Source organism: Tupaia chinensis, unplaced genomic scaffold (assembly GCF_000334495.1).
Source record: "Tupaia chinensis unplaced genomic scaffold, TupChi_1.0 Scaffold000627_1, whole genome shotgun sequence".
Lineage (NCBI taxonomy): Eukaryota > Metazoa > Chordata > Mammalia > Scandentia > Tupaiidae > Tupaia > Tupaia belangeri.
In genome coordinates, this window is record NW_006160147.1 from 7,939,737 (window position 1) to 7,956,119 (window position 16,383).

General features: G+C 53.2%; 2 protein-coding genes across 8 annotated transcripts in view; one reads left to right on the top strand and one right to left on the bottom strand.

The window, feature by feature from the left end:
• Positions 1 to 5,510, top strand: part of CAMK1G (calcium/calmodulin dependent protein kinase IG) — a 33,784-nt gene extending 28,274 nt beyond the window's left edge. The window contains exons 8-13 of the mRNA XM_006159315.3: positions 33 to 145; positions 887 to 965; positions 2,359 to 2,446; positions 2,684 to 3,108; positions 3,632 to 3,759; positions 3,913 to 5,510. Of these exons, the coding sequence (XP_006159377.1) occupies positions 33 to 145; positions 887 to 965; positions 2,359 to 2,446; positions 2,684 to 3,108; positions 3,632 to 3,722 (796 nt within the window). The 3' untranslated portion in view covers positions 3,723 to 3,759; positions 3,913 to 5,510. The remainder of the gene's footprint in view (positions 1 to 32; positions 146 to 886; positions 966 to 2,358; positions 2,447 to 2,683; positions 3,109 to 3,631; positions 3,760 to 3,912) is intronic.
• A 90-nt stretch (positions 5,511 to 5,600) lies between these two features.
• The window catches only part of LAMB3 (laminin subunit beta 3), a 69,021-nt gene continuing 58,238 nt past the window's right edge, over positions 5,601 to 16,383 (bottom strand). For all 7 annotated transcript variants that reach the window (XM_027776099.1, XM_027776101.1, XM_027776100.1 and 4 more), the window contains 9 exons: positions 15,817 to 15,977; positions 15,470 to 15,693; positions 14,970 to 15,167; positions 14,483 to 14,627; positions 10,570 to 10,777; positions 10,035 to 10,176; positions 9,582 to 9,758; positions 8,591 to 8,744; positions 5,601 to 6,061 (listed from right to left, as the gene is read on the bottom strand). In XM_027776099.1, the coding sequence (XP_027631900.1) occupies positions 5,925 to 6,061; positions 8,591 to 8,744; positions 9,582 to 9,758; positions 10,035 to 10,176; positions 10,570 to 10,777; positions 14,483 to 14,627; positions 14,970 to 15,167; positions 15,470 to 15,693; positions 15,817 to 15,977 (1,546 nt within the window). In that variant the 3' untranslated portion in view covers positions 5,601 to 5,924. The remainder of the gene's footprint in view (positions 6,062 to 8,590; positions 8,745 to 9,581; positions 9,759 to 10,034; positions 10,177 to 10,569; positions 10,778 to 14,482; positions 14,628 to 14,969; positions 15,168 to 15,469; positions 15,694 to 15,816; positions 15,978 to 16,383) is intronic.

Consider the following 16,383-nt stretch of genomic DNA (forward strand, 5'->3'; position numbering starts at 1 on the left):
CAGCAGGAAGCCTCCTTTCTGTGCCCCTGCAGGCTGTGTGGATATCCCCCTTTCTATGAAGAAACAGAGTCTAAGCTTTTTGAGAAGATCAAAGAGGGCTATTACGAGTTTGAGTCTCCGTTCTGGGACGACATTTCTGAGTCAGGTAAGGCCAGTGGGTAGGAGGGCCAAGATAGCAGGTTCCAGGCAGAGGCTGCCGAAAGAAAAGAGTTTAACAAAGGTTGGCAGCCTAGGCTCCTCTAGTCCCCAGAGATCTCACACACAGGCTGCCGAGGGGAGTAGAGAAATCTTCACCTGGCTCTAAGGCCAGATAAATTCTTGCATCTAAGTTTCACATTTTTGTTTTCCTAGAGGCAAAACCACAGTCTGCCTTGGGAAAGGGGTTGGAGTACAGATTAAATGAGAGGCCAGAAGGGCAGAATCAGGTGGAAGAGAGTGTTCTGAGCAGGAGTGGTGGCAACACCCAGGGATTAGCTTCCAAAACAGAGCATGCAATGTCTGTGTGTGAAAGCCGTTGTTCTTCGCATGTCCATTGGGCCCAGTAAGTGGAGAATTGGGGATGGAACAAGCCAGACACATGTGTGCCCATGTTATTGGTGCAAACACATGCCCATGTGGTGTGCAGGCATGTGGGCACCTTGTGACTAGTAGTGTTTCTACAGTGCTGTGTGGGCGAGGCTGCTTAGAGCCTCCCTTTGGTGGTTTATGGTGGGTTGATGTTAGGAGGTTTGGAATTTTTTTCTCTCTCTCTCTTTGAAGACTTAAAATTGCCTCTTTGGAAGATTAGCTAACGATGCATTTGCTGCCACCCACCAGCCCGGAAGTGAATTTCCATCAGTCATGAAATCTGGTCTTTGATTCTTATGTCTTTGATTGCTCCCCTTAGCCAAAGATTTTATCTGTCATTTGCTGGAGAAGGACCCAAATGAGCGGTATACCTGTGAGAAGGCCTTGCGGCACCCCTGGTGAGTGAGAAATGGAGTGTCCCTAGACCCTTGTCTTGGGGTTCCCCAAATCATGCTGACTCATTCACAGTGCATCCCCCTAGAATCTGTCTGCCCAGAGCCATTTACTGTGGAAACATGCAAGGAGCACACTCTTGTTGGTCAGGTCCAGGTAGACACACAAATAGCATGTAATCAAGCCGGTCTTGACCTGAGGGTGGGAGCTGAGCGCCCAATTTAAGACTCAGATGCAGCAGAACACTATCGTTCAGCACTGGGTGTCAGTTCCTACAGGGGGCAGTTTTCAGTACTAGTTACTTCCAAAACACCAAGAACAGGCAAGGCTGTCCCGTTCTTTGTGATTCATTATACTCTGGGATCAAAAACCTGTTCCATGTGAAGTAATTTAAGAACAACCACAAAGTAATCCCTGCTCAAGAACTTATAGTTGTTCTCCACTTCCCACTAGATTCCTTGTTTTTCCAGATTTTCCCCAATTTGACCTGACCCTTTATCTCCAGTTTCATTTCCCAAGATGCCCAACATACCTTCTCTGTCTGCAGAGGTCTGCAAGCCACACTTTTCTTCCTGCCCTTCCCACACCATGTGTCAAGCTCTATTCTAACCACACCTTAGACTATGCCATTTTCACCACCTACAATGTCCCACCTCTTGCCCTATGGGTAGCATCCTTCAGGATCTAGCTTGGTCTCTGCCCTTCCCTGAAGCCCCTGACTCCTACAGTCCATGCAGAACTCCCCGCTCTCTCCCCTAATTATGCAGCTCACCATGAATTACTGTAGTCCACACTTGCACTGTAAGCTCTCAGGGGTCTCTCACTCCTCTGAGTTCCTTAGTACAGTATAGTACACATGATGGCAAGTGTCAGAACAACACTTCGAAACCAGAGAATAAAAGGCCAAGGGGACAGGACAAGAGCAGCCTGTATCAAGTGGCCTCCTTCAGGAAGGCTTCCAGGAGAAAGTGGGTTCTGACCGAGGTTTTGAGCATGTTTTTCAATTGCTAAGGCCAGGATTCAAACCTCAGTCAGTCATGTGGAATCCAACTCCCTTATCCACCGGGCCACAGGGCCAACCCTGAACTCTTGCTACAGTGCAAAAGCAGCCACAGACCATACCTCAATGAAGGGGCATGGTGCATTCCAATAAAACTGAATTCACAAAAATAGGCAAGGGGTAGATTTGGTCTACATTTGGCCATTGCCTGCCAACCCTGCTTCAAAGCAAGCTTTTGGTCTTGCTGAAGCATAAACCCACTCTGATCTGACCATGGGGAGTCCTAGTTCTAGCCTGTTTCTACTATGGGCCACCCTTCTCCTGGGGCACTCACAGTCCTAGTCCGTGCCCTGGCTAAGTGTCCACTCAGTAGCCAGATGTCCCTCTTGCATCCACAGGATTGATGGAAACACAGCCCTGCACAGGGACATCTACCCATCAGTCAGCCTCCAGATCCAGAAGAACTTTGCCAAGAGCAAGTGGCGGGTAGGCAGAGCTCTCTTAGGGCTGGCAGGCTGCTCTGGGCCCCGGGAGGCTGCACTGGGGCCTGGACTGACCCAGGGCTTCCCTTGGGGGCATCCCAGCAGACACTGGAGTTCTCCGTTCCCTCTCTGAAAGGAGAAGTGGGCACGTTGTTTTTGAGAGGCTGTGGGGCCAAGGGAGAACGAGAGCCCATGGCCCTCCAAGGAGGCCGAGGCCAGAGGCTACCCTGTGTCTCCCCAGCAAGCCTTCAACGCGGCTGCCGTGGTGCACCACATGAGGAAGCTGCACATGAACCTGCACAGCCCAGTCATCCGCCCAGAGCTGGAGAACAGACCGCCAGTTTCGCCAGTCCTGGAGACCCTTAGACCCAACTCCCCTGAGATCACCATCACCGAGGCTCCAGCCCTAGATCAGAGCGTGGTCCCCACTGCATTGACCCGGCTACCCTGCCAGCACATCCCCCAGCCCACGGCACCTGGTGGCAGGTCCCTTAACTGCCTGGTCAACGGCTCCCTCCGCATCAGCAGTAGCCTGGTACCCATGCACCAGGGGCCCCTGGCCACTGGGCCCTGTGGCTGCTGCTCCAGCTGCCTGAGCATTGGGAACAAAGGGAAGTCCGCCTACTGCTCTGAGCCCACACTCCTCAAAAAGGCCAACAAAAAACAGTACGTATTTCTAGCAGGAGACAGAGCCTTAGCGCTGTTCAGCCTGGTCTGAAAAAAACTGACAAAGAGGCCTCCCCCATTCCCAGCAGTTCTGTAGGGTGGGATGAGCTCTGGATCAGGGGTCAGGGGAAATGCTTCCAGCCCATCGCTAGCTGTGGGACATTGACAAGTCAGTGAATGTCTGCTGTGCCCATCTGTAAAACGGACTGGGTGCTATCTACCTGTTCAAATTGCCTCACGGAGGTAAAAATTTCGGGAAGCAACAGAGATTATAAACGCTCACAAAAAGCTGCCATAGTTGAGCGGTAAGCATTAGTGTCCCAGAGTTTCTGGGGCCTCTGGGTCTCTGAGGAGGGAGAGGTGGCCTGGGAGCTGGGTCGCCCTATTTGCCGTCTCTGCAGGGACTCGTGCTCTCTGAACCCCATGAAGGTAGAGCCCAGCAGACGCCACAGACCCAGAGACCTACCCCAGCTCCTCTACCCTTCTCAAATACTTCAAAGGCTATTGTCCATTTCCTTTCCAGAAACTTCAAGTCAGAGGTCATGGTGCCAGTTAAAGCGAGTGGCAGCTCCCACTGCCGGGCAGGGCAGACTGGAGTCTGTCTCATTATGTGATCCCTGGAGCCTGTGTCTGTGTCACTGTAACTTCCAGGTAAGGGGACCATAGGCTGGAGGGCAAGGGTGAGAGGCTCAAGGGGCGCTCCCATTCCAGAAGGAAAGTCCCATCCTAGAATCTAAATGATGAGGCCTGTGGGGACTGGAGGTAGCAGCCTCCCCCCCAACCCTGAACCCCTCTGCCTTGCAGGAGAGATGTTCCACTCTTCTTTGTCCTTCCAAACCTGGCGTCTTCCCGGCAGAAGGAGGAAGAGAGAGCAGGCAGAGCAGAATTCAGCAGAAGCACTAGCCTGCTGCTGCCCAGGGCAGGCCCTCGCAGGAGGCCCAGGAGGGAGCCCGGAGGCACGGAGGCCTTGTTGACACCGTGAGCAGGAGGAGTGGCATCCACGGCTCCCAGGTCTCCTTGACCTGCCTGCTCCGTGCCCCCACACCCTATGTGCGTGGCTCTGCGCAGTGTACCTAGATAGCGCTCGCCTGGGTCTGTGTTGTACATTGTGAAAAGCTTAACGGGCTGGCTAGGCTGTGCCAGCTTTTCCGAGCAAAGCCATATGGAGCATCCACCAGACCCCGCTCTGCACACACACACTCCCACGTCTCAGGCCTCTGTCCTCAAGGCCAGGATGGGCTCTCTAATGTAGAGGCTTGCCCATCTGCATGACTGACAGGCGCTGCTGGGGTCTGCCTGTGAGTGCACCAAACTTTAATCCATGCACAGAGACCCCGGTGCACTTCAGCTCTCTCCTTTCCCACCTCAGTCTAAACAGTCACCAAGGTAGAAGAGACAGAAGCCCAAGACTGGAGGGAGGGCCAGAAGCCATCTTGCCACTTGCCTTCCACACACACCCAATGAAGGAAACAGAAGTGACTATTTTAATTTCAGCAAGGAATTCGGATGCTGCCACTGTACCCCTTTCTCTCTCTGCAAGGCAGGCACGTTCTTGTTTTCCCCCAGGTTTCTTGCTCCCAACCCTCTCCAGCTTTATGCTTGGTGTTGTGCTCAATAAAATGGACATATTTTTCTCTATGAAGCTTCATTTGGTTCTTTCGGAGTCACAAGCAGCTCAGGGACCATTTGGGAGGGAAGCCTGGGAGTGGGTAGAAACCAGCTAGTGCAGGTGACTGGATTAAGAGCATGCAGAGGGCCAGGCACCTCGCAATATGATTAATTCCATTTGCTCCTTGCCACAGCCCCTTGGGGTAGGTTCTGTTGGAGCCTGGGCGGTTTGGGTCCAAGATCCGTTCTCTTAACAACTGCACTAAAAGAGCACGAGTTCGAGGTCCCACATTGCCCTGCCACATCTGCCACCTTGAGTGGGTCACTGAGCCTTCCCTTCCATGCTCTGCTTGCTTGTCCCACAGGAATAACGGTGCCACCTGCATCATGAGATGACATGAACGATGTGCCCAATATAACTGAAGTGACTAAGGATGGTTGAGAAGTTCATGCATAAGCACCTAGCACAGTGCTCGGCCATGCTCGGCACACGTGTTCACGCCAGGCTCTTGCCCACATGCACACATACACCTGTTTACAGCTTCACTTTGAGATCCCAAGACACAGGTTCTGGCCTTAGTCCTTCCTTGGGGACTTGTGTGCATTTGGATATGCGACTTCCCTTCTCTGATTTCTAGGTCTTCATCTGTGAATGAGAAGAAGCTGGATCGCTGTTCAAGGGGAAACAGCTCTCTAGTCTCTCGAAAACAGAATCCATCAGGTCCTGGGGCAGAGGCCCTGCGGCCCCTAAGTTTGGGAGCATGCCAGCTGGACTGAGCGAAGTAGGGCATCCTATGAGTTTGAGTAGAGGGGCCCTCAGGAACTCCACGTGAGAGGCAGAAACTAGAGTAGTAAAGCTCTACTTAACTGAAAAACAACCCATCTCCCTCTTGGAGCTTCCAGGCTCCTTTCCAAAGATTTTTATTGGGCTTTTCATTTGTACATCGTTTTGTATCGGTAAGCTTTTGTATCGGTTCACAATCCAGCCACAGTGGAGGACAAAGGGTGCAGACACTGTCCAGTCCAGCTCCATCTCTATCTCCCCAGGGGCAGCTGCTGCCCAGGGCAATCATAATAGCCCTACCCAGGAGGTCACAGGTGTGCTTGAGGCTGCATGAAGGTTTCCTAGAATAGAAAACACTCCAACCTGATGTCTCCCCACAAAATCAAAGGGGGCAGAAGAGAGAGCCAGGGCCCAGGGGAGAGCATCACTTGCAGGTGGCGTAGTAGAGCACACGCCCATTGATGTGGTCGCGGATCTGCTCCACACGTTTCTCCAGGCCTGTCAGGTCCGCCGAGCGCAGTGTGATGGCCTGGCTCCCCCGTAGCAGCTCTGATTCCATGTCTGAGATAAGTGGGACAGCAGGGAGGAAGAACTGATGGCGAGACATCCAGAGACTCCCAACCCTTCCTTTTCCTCCCTGTCCCTGGAGAGTCATTTCATGGATGTCCAGTCTCCAAGGCAGTGGTCCCTTCATCCAGTGTCTCCCAGTCCATCCCCTGTCCCACTCTCAGAGAACGGTGACAGGAACCAGACTCAGGAGACCCCACTCCCAGCTCTCTCCTGGCCCCTGCCCCTTCCACTCTAGATGCTCTCAGAGGTCCCAGGGTGGTGTAAGAGCCAGAAGCACCAAGGTTACAACTTGATGCTGTTGGGCCCAGACAGCTGCCCTCTCGCCAATGATCCTCAAATGGGCACCTTAGCAAAAGAGCTGGCTGGGTGGCTAGAAGTCCTCCCCACTTTTCCTCCTAAAATGCCATTCCAGATAAATCTAGTCCTCCCATCCTGGTTCATTCTGCAAACCATCACCAGATCATACATGGGAGATTCTGAAGTGACCCAGGTGAGCCTGTCCCTACCCGGCCCCATCCCCTGCCCCTCTAGGGAAGAGTGTCTCTACCACATTCATGAACTGGCACCCCGCCCATCCTAAACGTTTTTAGGAATGGAGGTTAGGGGAGTACCTCCTTACAAGGCTCCAACTTCAGGCAGCTCTGGTTATTTAAAAAGTCAGCTCCTGAAGCTGAAGTCTACCTGCTGCTGGCTCCCACCCATCTTCCCTGGTCTGTTTCCTCGGGGTGAGGGAATGCATCTGCTCTGTTCCCACATGGCAATCCTCCTCACTTCTGAGGCTTCGTTTTCTCCAGGTTAAACATCTCTGCTTTTGCACTCAATCCTCATCTGGGTTCCTCTCCCCCTGAGGTAGGCAGACTTGTCAATAACCCTTCTGAAGATGAGCATCCATCACTTGAACACCATCCCCAGCCCAGATCCCATGACAGAGCACACTAGCAGGGTGACATTCAGTCAGTGGGCACCTCTTTGGACCTACAAGTTGATAAAATATTGAAACATGTCCATTGTGGTTGTTACACAGCTGCAATTCTGTTCTCTAGCTCCTGCTGCCAGGGCCCCCCACTCCTATGCATAATCCTCCTCAATTTCCAGCAGTTCAAGGAAACTTCCAGCGAGCAGGTAAATGCCTGTTCCAGTGTTAGCACCTAAGTCTTCTCTGGCGCCTGCCACACCAGCTGCTGAATAGCTTTCATATCACCCCTGAGCAGTTTCTCTTCTCACTCTGGCTGCTTGGTGCTTATTCGCTCGTTTGGCAGTAGAACACTTAGCGGGCTTATGGCAAGCTTGCACTTACTTAAAACTCTTGGGTCTTTTTCAGGTGAGTAACCACTCATGTTTGCCGATCACGTTCCAGTTACAAAGCGTTTTCAGAGGCCTTAATCACTGCAAAGCCAGGCCTCACCTGAGCTGCTCTTGTGGGTTGTTGCCCAAACAAGGCCAGAGTGGGAGGTAAATTTTATCCTTATTTAATTTCATGCTGTTAGTTTCAGCCCATCCTCTAGACTTTTGCTGTTGCTTTAGAATAGTGGTTCTATGATCCAGAGTATTAACTACCTATCATCCACAGATAAAGTTTATCTCTATCCAAAGTCCTGATGGGCAAGACCAGGACAAGGACTGACCCACCTCCAGCCCCTTCCTCTGGGGCTGGATCAATTTATTTTGTCTACTCTTCATGTGTGGTTGGCAACAGACACAGCTATTCATCATCAACCCACCAGCCCAGCTTTCTCTACGGTGTCCATATGGCTTCCAAAAGGGACTTGGGCTGAAATCTAGAGAAACTCCGTGGATTCTCTAGACATGCCTGCCCAGTGATCCATTAACACTTCTCAGAGATCGACTCTGGTTCCAGGAAATCCCCGCTTCCCTTTACGAAGACACCACAGGACGTTTTCAAAAGCTACTTCCATCTCATCCCTACCATATTCAAAACCCTCAAATGGTTCCCTACCGCTCCCAAGGCTAAGTCTGCCTCTGCACCCCAGGGTTGGGGACCAGCCACGATGGCCGATGCTGGGTCAGGCTGCTCTTCTACTGGCTCTCAATAGTCCTCTGCTCCTCAGAGCATGCTTGCTCCTTCTTGATGCCCCTTATCCTCCTCACAGCCTCTCCCAGGCTTCACATTCTTCTAGGTCCACCTCAAATCTTACCTTTTCTGCACACTCCCTTCAATGAACATTTCTCTCTACATTCATTTATCTTCTGAACCCTGAGAGTTCTTCTTTAAGCCCCAACATGGACCTCCCTTTCCTTTCAAACACAGATTCATGCATTTTGCAGGTGATAGGGGAAACTGGCCTCACCTGGATTGTGAGCTTCTTGAGGAGTGAGCAGTTCAAGTCATGTGAACGCCTCTGCATGTCCCCATAGCCCAGACTTACAAGGTGCTCTGTCAGTCCTGATGGAACTCATCCCCTCAGCACTGCTAGCTCCCACAGGGTGGGTCTTGGAAGTCCTGGGTTGGGACCAGCCTCTAGGGATGCCTCACAGTCCAAGCCTGGGCCATTTTCTCACCTTTCATTCTGTCCATCATCTCCATGGTCTCCCCAAACAGCTCCTCTGCCTCCATCTTAACGCTCAGGATCCGGCTGCCTTGCTCTCCCAGCATGGGAGTCCGACCCAACCGGTCCTTCAACTCGGCATATTTTTGCTTTATTCTCTCAAATCCCTGAAAAAGGTAGAATGGTCTCAGTGCCCCCATCACCACCCAAAGTCCTGAAGACCTATGATGAAGTTGTTTGATAGCATCCAAATCAGCGCACAGTGGTGAGGTGCCTCCTGCCATTCCCCAGTGGGTTGACTTTACCTACAAAACCCCAGGGCCATGGACTACACCTTAAACATCTGTATAAACTTCTCCCCCCATCTCCAACTCTTGTCATTCCCCACTGTACTGGCAGTACAGGGCCAGGAGCATAAGAGTATGTTAGTATTCAGTTGTCACTTTATAGTGTACTTGGCACCTTGGTCAATGTACCAGCAGTGCAAGTGCCAGTGTTCCTGGCCCTGAGGGAGCAAGGATTTCTAGGAATGCTGTGGGAGGATGGGTGTCCTGTGCTGTGAGGAGGGGTGTCAGTGCAGCTGTGGCAACTAAGTGTCTGGTAGGCCGAGACACTGCAGGTGGCTCTTCGATCTGCTCTGATCTAATTCTGACAGTGCTGAGCCAAGACTGTCTCTCCAGGCTGGAGACCCAGGACACTCTGAACTGGGTGTTAAGAGACCTGCTTTATAGATGAGTTTGGGGCCTATAGATAAATCACCACCTTGTCTGTGAAAGGAGAGGAATTGGACAAGACAGTCTCAAATGTCCCTGAACCAGCTACACCAAATGCAGCTGGAGCAGACTCCAAGTGCTGGCCAGGTTTGAGTTCATCCCAAAGCCCCTTCTGATGTGGGTATTCTAAACGCTTTGAGTGCATGGTCTCATAACGTGTGCAAACTTCTCTCCTGCTCAGGGTCCCCTCCCTGGCTGTGCACTGCTGGGATACCTCTGCCCTCTCCGTACCTCCTGGGCACTCAGTGCCCGCTCACTGGCACCCTCTGCGAGCTGCTGGGCCTGGGTAGCCTGTGCCTGCTGCTGCCGTGCCTGGCGGCGGAGCTCCTCCATCCGTGTCCGGAAGTCACCGAGCTGATCCGTCATGCCCGTCACCAGCCTTTCTGCTGGCCCCAGTACTTGCTGAACCTTTGCGAAAAGAGGGAGGAGAGTCAGGGTTGTGGTAGGTCTCACAGACTGGCCCCATACCATCCCCAGACCCGTGTCTGTCCACTGGCATCCAGGCCTCCTCCTTCTCTAGCTCAGCTGACTCCCACCCCTGCCTTTTCCCAAGGCTGTTACTCTCCTTCTCCAGACCTCCACCTCAGTTTCTGTCCAGCTCATTTTCTGGCATCTTCTATGCCTTGTGCCTAAATCTGTCTGTTCATTCCCGAATATGGGAAGGAGGAAGCCATAATGGCTCACCTCAGCAACCCTGTCCTGGATAAGCCGAAGGGAGCGGCTAGTGCCTTGCATGGTGTCCTGGGCTTCCTGCAGTGCCACCGTGCCCTGCCGCAGGTTTCCAACCACATCCTCCACCTGGCCCTCCACTGCATGGGCCCGGCTCCTATTCAAGGGAAGTAGAAGGGAAAGAAGAGAGAGGCTGCATGAACAGTGAAGGAACAGCATGTGGTTCAACTCAGGCCCCAGTCCCAGAGAACACCCTTCCCAGCCAAGGGGACCAAGGGGAAGACTGAGGAGAGTGTTAGCTCAGTAGCTCCCACAACTAGGACTCCACCCAGCATCATGAAGAGTGTGAGTGTTATGCCTGGGAAGCCCAGGGGACACAGTTTCCACTACAAGAGATGGGGCCATAGGAGTACAGTGTAACATGGACTCCGTGTAGCACTCACCTGCACCCACTCTGGTAGATAGCCTCTCTCCCCACAATAGGGTTGGGGAGCAAAGTACCTAGTAGCCTAGTCCTGGATAGGGAGCAGTCCAGGGCCCCCGGCTGTACCTGGCCTTCTCAGCCTCAGCCTGTAGCCTGCGGGCCCGTGCAATGTCTTGCTTGGTCTGGGACAGCACCAGATCCACATTGGGGAGCCTGGCTGCAATGGCCTGGATCTCGTTCATCTTCCGTAGGACTGTCTCCGAGTTTGTGGGCAGCCACAGGGCCAGCACGGCCTCACTGACCTCCTGGATGGTGGCTACGTCGGTGTCGGGGTCTGGAAGACAGCCATGCATCAGGCTGTGGGAGCTCACTCGCCTACCAGGACACCAGCAACCTCTCCCAGCTGAGCAGCACCACAGAAGGCACTGCCATGGCCCCTCTGCCGTGGTACCCCAAGGAACTGCTGCCCACTCTCAGCCAGACTCAGTGTCGGTTCCCAAGGATTTCTAGGAATGCTGTGGGAGGATGATTGTCCTGTGCTGCAAGGAGAAGTGTCAGCACAGCTGTGGCAACTAAGTGTCTGGTGGCACAGGAAGCTGCGGGCTGTGGAGAAGGCGGTGATGCCAGCAGCTGGTGCTGAACAAAGCCTGCGGCAGACACAATCAGCCCTAAATTGGGGAGAGCAGCCAGTGACTGGAGCTGTTTCCTTGCCAATAAGACCCTTCCCCGCACCCCTCTTCAGGCCAGAGGGCTCAACTTTGCAAAGGCAGATAAGGATTATCAAGTCTTTGCTGGAATGTCACCTTGTAGAGAAGCCAGCCATGACCATCTGCTCTAGAATTGCAACCACCACTGGGGCCAGCCTCCTAGCCTTCCTCCCTGCTTCATCTTTCTCTCACACTGAGCACCACCTCCATGCTGAACACTGAACTCATCATCTGTTTTTCCATCTCTTTCCTGATTAGAATGCAGGCTTCATGAGGGCAGGGACTGGGTTTGGTCCACTACTGTTTCCCAGAACTCTAGCACGGAACTGGCACTTGGAGGTCCTCAGTGTTTGCAGAGCGAATGTTTGACTGAGAGAGCACTGGATCCACATCGCGCCTTTACCATTCAAGCAGCCTGGGGCAACTCTGAGCTCAGTTTCCTGTAACATGAGAATAAAAATCCCTATCCTGAAAGTATGACATGAAACAATCAATTAGCAAGAGTTTTTATAAATGAACTCTGGGTTAGAAAGTAAAGTCAGAAGTACAGAAAGGACATTCCTATCAACTCTTCCTGTTTGTCTTGACAGACTTCACTGAGACTGAAGTATCAGGGAAGAAGACACTCACTCACCCAGATGGCTTTCTCTGGGGCCCCAAGCCCAGCCTTACTCTGCAACCAACTGGAAACACAGGTCCTATCCCCATCCCTCTTCCCACAGCAGGTGGCAAGACATTCCTGGAAGGTAGAAGCCTGTTCACTGCTATCTCATGGGGCCAGTCTGCCATAGCACCCCACCCAAAACCAAGGCAAAAGTGTGGTTGAGATGAATTAGGTGGTTAGGACCCTCCCCCTCAATACAGCAAGGCAACCTCTCATCCAATCCAAAGTCCTATTCTCAAAATAAGACTTGAGACAACCCTTCCCCAAAAAGTCTCCCACAGTGAGCACATAGTCTTGAAGCTCTGGCCCTTCCTTTATCTGCACCCCTTCAGCTGCATCTGAGACATTGATTGTTTTCATGGCCTTCTGACCCTCAGGGTGGGCTCAGCAAATATTTGCTGCTCTGAACCAGAGTCGTCAAGGAGCTGCAACTGCAAGTCAAGGTAGGCTCAGTCTAGTGGGAGAAACAGGCACGCACCAAGAGTGACCAGGGAAAACACAGGGCTAGGATAGCCATCGGAGGAATGCCTAACCCAGGCCGATAGTCCGCAGAGCCTTCCTACACGGTGGGGGATGCCTGAGAGCATTCTCAGGCTGAATAGCCAGTCAGGAGGAGTCGGGAAGGGGAGATAATCAGAGAGAAGAAAAACATTAGCAAGAGCAAGGAGCCAAGAGTGAGTGTGTGTGCATGTGTACACGCACGTGTGTGCATGCTACAGTGCAACATCAGAGAAGGTGCACATCGATACAAGCTCACTGTGTCTGAGTCCAGCTTGTACTGCCTTCCAGCCAGCTGCCCACATGCAGGTTGCTTAATGCTTAACCTTTCTGGGCCTAGATTAGTTACGTGCAAAGTGGAAGTAATAATAGTACCTAGCTCATGTCATCAAAATTAAATAATATGATACATGCAAAGCACTAGAACAGTGCCTAGACTGAGGAAGAACTTAGTAAACCTTAAGTTTTTATTTTGCCAATTTCATTTGAAGAGCTGGGAAAGGCAACATCTCTCCCTTTTTCCGTAGACTTTTCACTCTCCCTCCCACACTGGGACCCGGCATGCCAGCAGTAGGTGGCACCAGCGCCTCTTGCACCAGGACTCTGGGGACTAGAACCCACCACAGTGGCAACTGTGAGAATTTTCCCAGCTTCCTCCCAGGACCAGGCCTCTCTCAGGCCCTGCTCCTTCTCTTTGTCCCTGGTCCCATCACAGGTCTTGACCTGAGACACAGGAAAACTGCAAGACCTAAGGTCTGTTCAGGTGAGCCTAGAAAATTCCGATACACCTCCCATCTGCTGGCCAGGGTTAATGCAGGATGAGCAGTCACTCAGTCTCACTGGGCTTGACACAGGGGCAAGGTTCCCTTATCTATGAGTCTGAGCCCCAGTCCTTGGCCTTCCCCTTCATCCACATTTGCTGGGCACCATCTGCCTGCTTCCCCAGGTCCTGTTTCCCAGGGGTGGATGTCCTGGCCATGAGCAAGTCACGAGACCTCATGGCGCCTCCTTGCCTCTCTCTGACCCGCCATCTGTACTCAGCAGGGAGCTGTGGCCTATCTAGGTCAGAAACACTGAAAAAGTAACAAGAGCCACAGTTGTAACACCAAGCCCTCAGCTCACATTAATCAGGCTCCCAGCCAAGCAAATTCCCTGGCAGGGACAAGAAATCTAATAATATCAACTCACATTCCTGAGGCATCTTTAATTTTTCAAAACACATTTTCTATCAGTTGTTTGATCCTCGGAATAAACTTGTGAAATACTACCATTCCCGTTTGCAGAAGCATAAGATGAGGCAAAGAGAAAGGCAACCTGCCTGCAGTCTCACAAGTCTCAGAGCCCTGCCCAGGAACCCTCCCATCACACAGCCCTTTCTCACTCCCCAGGATGGTGAGGGAGGGGACCTGGCTCATTACTCATTCCCCCTGTTGGTGCCTTTCTGCGTCTGGCCTGATGTGAGGCGCTGGTAACATGGCAGTAAACAAGACACCCACCCATGCCCTCCTGTAGTCTCCTGGGGAGGGGAATGGCACACTAGTAGACAATGAATTCAAAAACCACAGAGCCTAAGTAGGGCGAGACAGTAAAGCACAGAGAGGAAGGGGAAGAGAGGGATGAAACCCAGACAGAGGGTCAGGAAAGGCCTCTCCGGGAAGATGACATTTAAACCTCCACCTCCACAAGGACAAGCAGCAGCAGCCTTGGTAAGCATTCCTGGCAGAGAAGGAGCAAATGAAAGTCACAGAGTAAGCAAGACCCAGTCATGGTCAAGGGCAGCCAGTGGCCAAGGGGAGAAGAACACAAGGTCACACTCGAGACATGGACCGAGGCCAGACTTCACAGGCTGTGAGAGAAGTTGGGAGTGATTCCAAGAACATGGTGAGGCCACTGAAGGTGAGACCATTGAAGGACTTTATACCAGAGTGCAAAGTGATCGACATATCCACATCAAAGACGTCTCTGGCTGCTCTGTTGAGAAGGTGGGAAGGGAGCTGCCGGGAGAGCCACGGGAGAGCCACGAGAAGCTCTGGGGCATGGACACGTGATGGGTGCCTGGATGGTGGCAAGCAAGCGATGCGGCAAGGAGGCGGCCGATGAACCAGATGTGGGAGTGAGGGCCGAGCAGTGATGCAAACACCAGCGAGGGCAGGGTGGAGGCCAGGCTCACCTGCAAGGAAGTCCCGGACCTGCTGGATGAGGAGCCGCGTGCGCCGGACGTCCTCCTCCATCTGGGAGCGGCTGGTGCTCACCTGGGTCTCCAGGCGCTGAGCATCTGACTGCACCTGTGACGCGGCCTCCTCGGCTGCCCTGATCTGTTCACACACCACAGGCCAGACGGGTGAGCACCCCAGAGAGTTTCTCTGCAGCCCTGTGGCTCTTGTGGCTCATCCTCCATCCCAAGATCTCCCTAGGAAACATTTGTAACCAACTCGCTTGGCCCCAGAAAAGGTGTGATGTTGGTAAAAATAATAATAATAATAAAGCCCAAAACATTGGCTCCAAACGATCTCACACTTGCTGTGTGGCCTAGAGCTAGTCGTCTACCCTCTCTGGGCTTTGGTCTCCTGACTGCAACATGGGAACTCAGAACTCTCCAGGGGCTCGGTCCTCTCCACCTCTTCCTTCCTGTACCCACCCCACCGCACAGTACCTACCATCTCCCTGGTCTGCTGGAGCTGGGCGTTGAAGCCTCGCAGCTGTTCAGCAACCTGCCCTGCCATCCGGATGGCCCCTCCAGCCCTCGGCAGGGCACCCCTGCAGTGGGAGCCACAGGCCGTGCCATTGTCTCGGGGACACAGCTCCCCAGGGCACGCTCCTGGTGTGCAGGGCGTCTGCCTGGAGCCCCCACAGAGCTGTGGAAAGATGGAGGTGTCAAGATGGCCACCCGAAGGTCTATCACACACCCAGAAAACAGACAGCCAGATATATCCATGACAACCAGGCACCAGAAACGTGTTTCCTTGGTAACCACCAAGCACAGGGTTACCAGGCACCAGAAACGTGTTTCCTTGGTAACCGCCAAGGGCAGGGTTGGGGCATAGGGTCGGGATGAGCAGCAGAGTGGGGTAGGTTCTCACGGGGGCAGGTTTGCCTGAATGGGAGCATGTGGCAGGAGCTGGGATATGAGGGGGCTCCAGAATGTGCCTTGAGTCACCTTGTTGATGGTGGGTGTGAGGTCAGGCCAAGTAGCCATCTCCAGCCTCAGGGCTGCAAGCTGGGGACTGCTGGCACCATGCCCTCCTCCTGTCATCTGCCCCTCCAGCCTCTCCGCCTCTCTCCGGCTCTCTCTGAGCTGGTGCAGCAAGCGGGAGCTGTCAGCCACCTGCTGGGCAGCCTGGGCCGAACGCTGGAAGGCTGTGGTCAGCATCCGGAAGGCTCCTGCGGAAAGAGGAGGGGCGTAGGAAGGGGACTGCTCCTGGCTGGACATGGAGGCCAGGCTGGAACAGCGGGAGGGCAGGGGGCACGGCGATGCCTGGGCTGCCAGGGAGCTCCTCTGCGCACCTGATGGGTCAGCACTGCTTATTTTTTCATACTGCTCCCTCTTGCTCTGGTACAGGATGAGGAGGTGATTGAAGCTTCTGTCCAGACTTCCCAGGTCTCCTGGGAGAGACACCGTCTCATCCTGGAGGGTCAGATCCTGCTGCAGGTCCTGGAGAGTTCGTCTGAGAGGGAGAGGAGCTTTCACTAAAGTGTAGGAAGGAGATTTGCTTCCCAGAACAAATTGTCCTTTTGGAGAAATCGTTACTGATTCAGGAAAACAGAGGTCTTGGGCAAAAGCAACAGAAGGAGAATCCCCAGGCCGAAGAGGATGCTGCCAGGCGGGACTGGAATGGCACCAGTGCAACCTCCCACCCTCTACAGGAGGCCTATGAAACTCTCCTGCAACGACTACACTCAGTGACCCGAATGTTCCCTGTTCTCCACCTCCCCCAGTTCCCTCCCCGGGTTTCCAGGAGGACATTATTCGGATCCCCTCCTAACCTCCCCACAGACTCACTTAGCCACCACCTTCACCTCCCTGGTTCCCAACTCTCTCCTCTGTGGTCCACACTTCAGACCCCACCACTG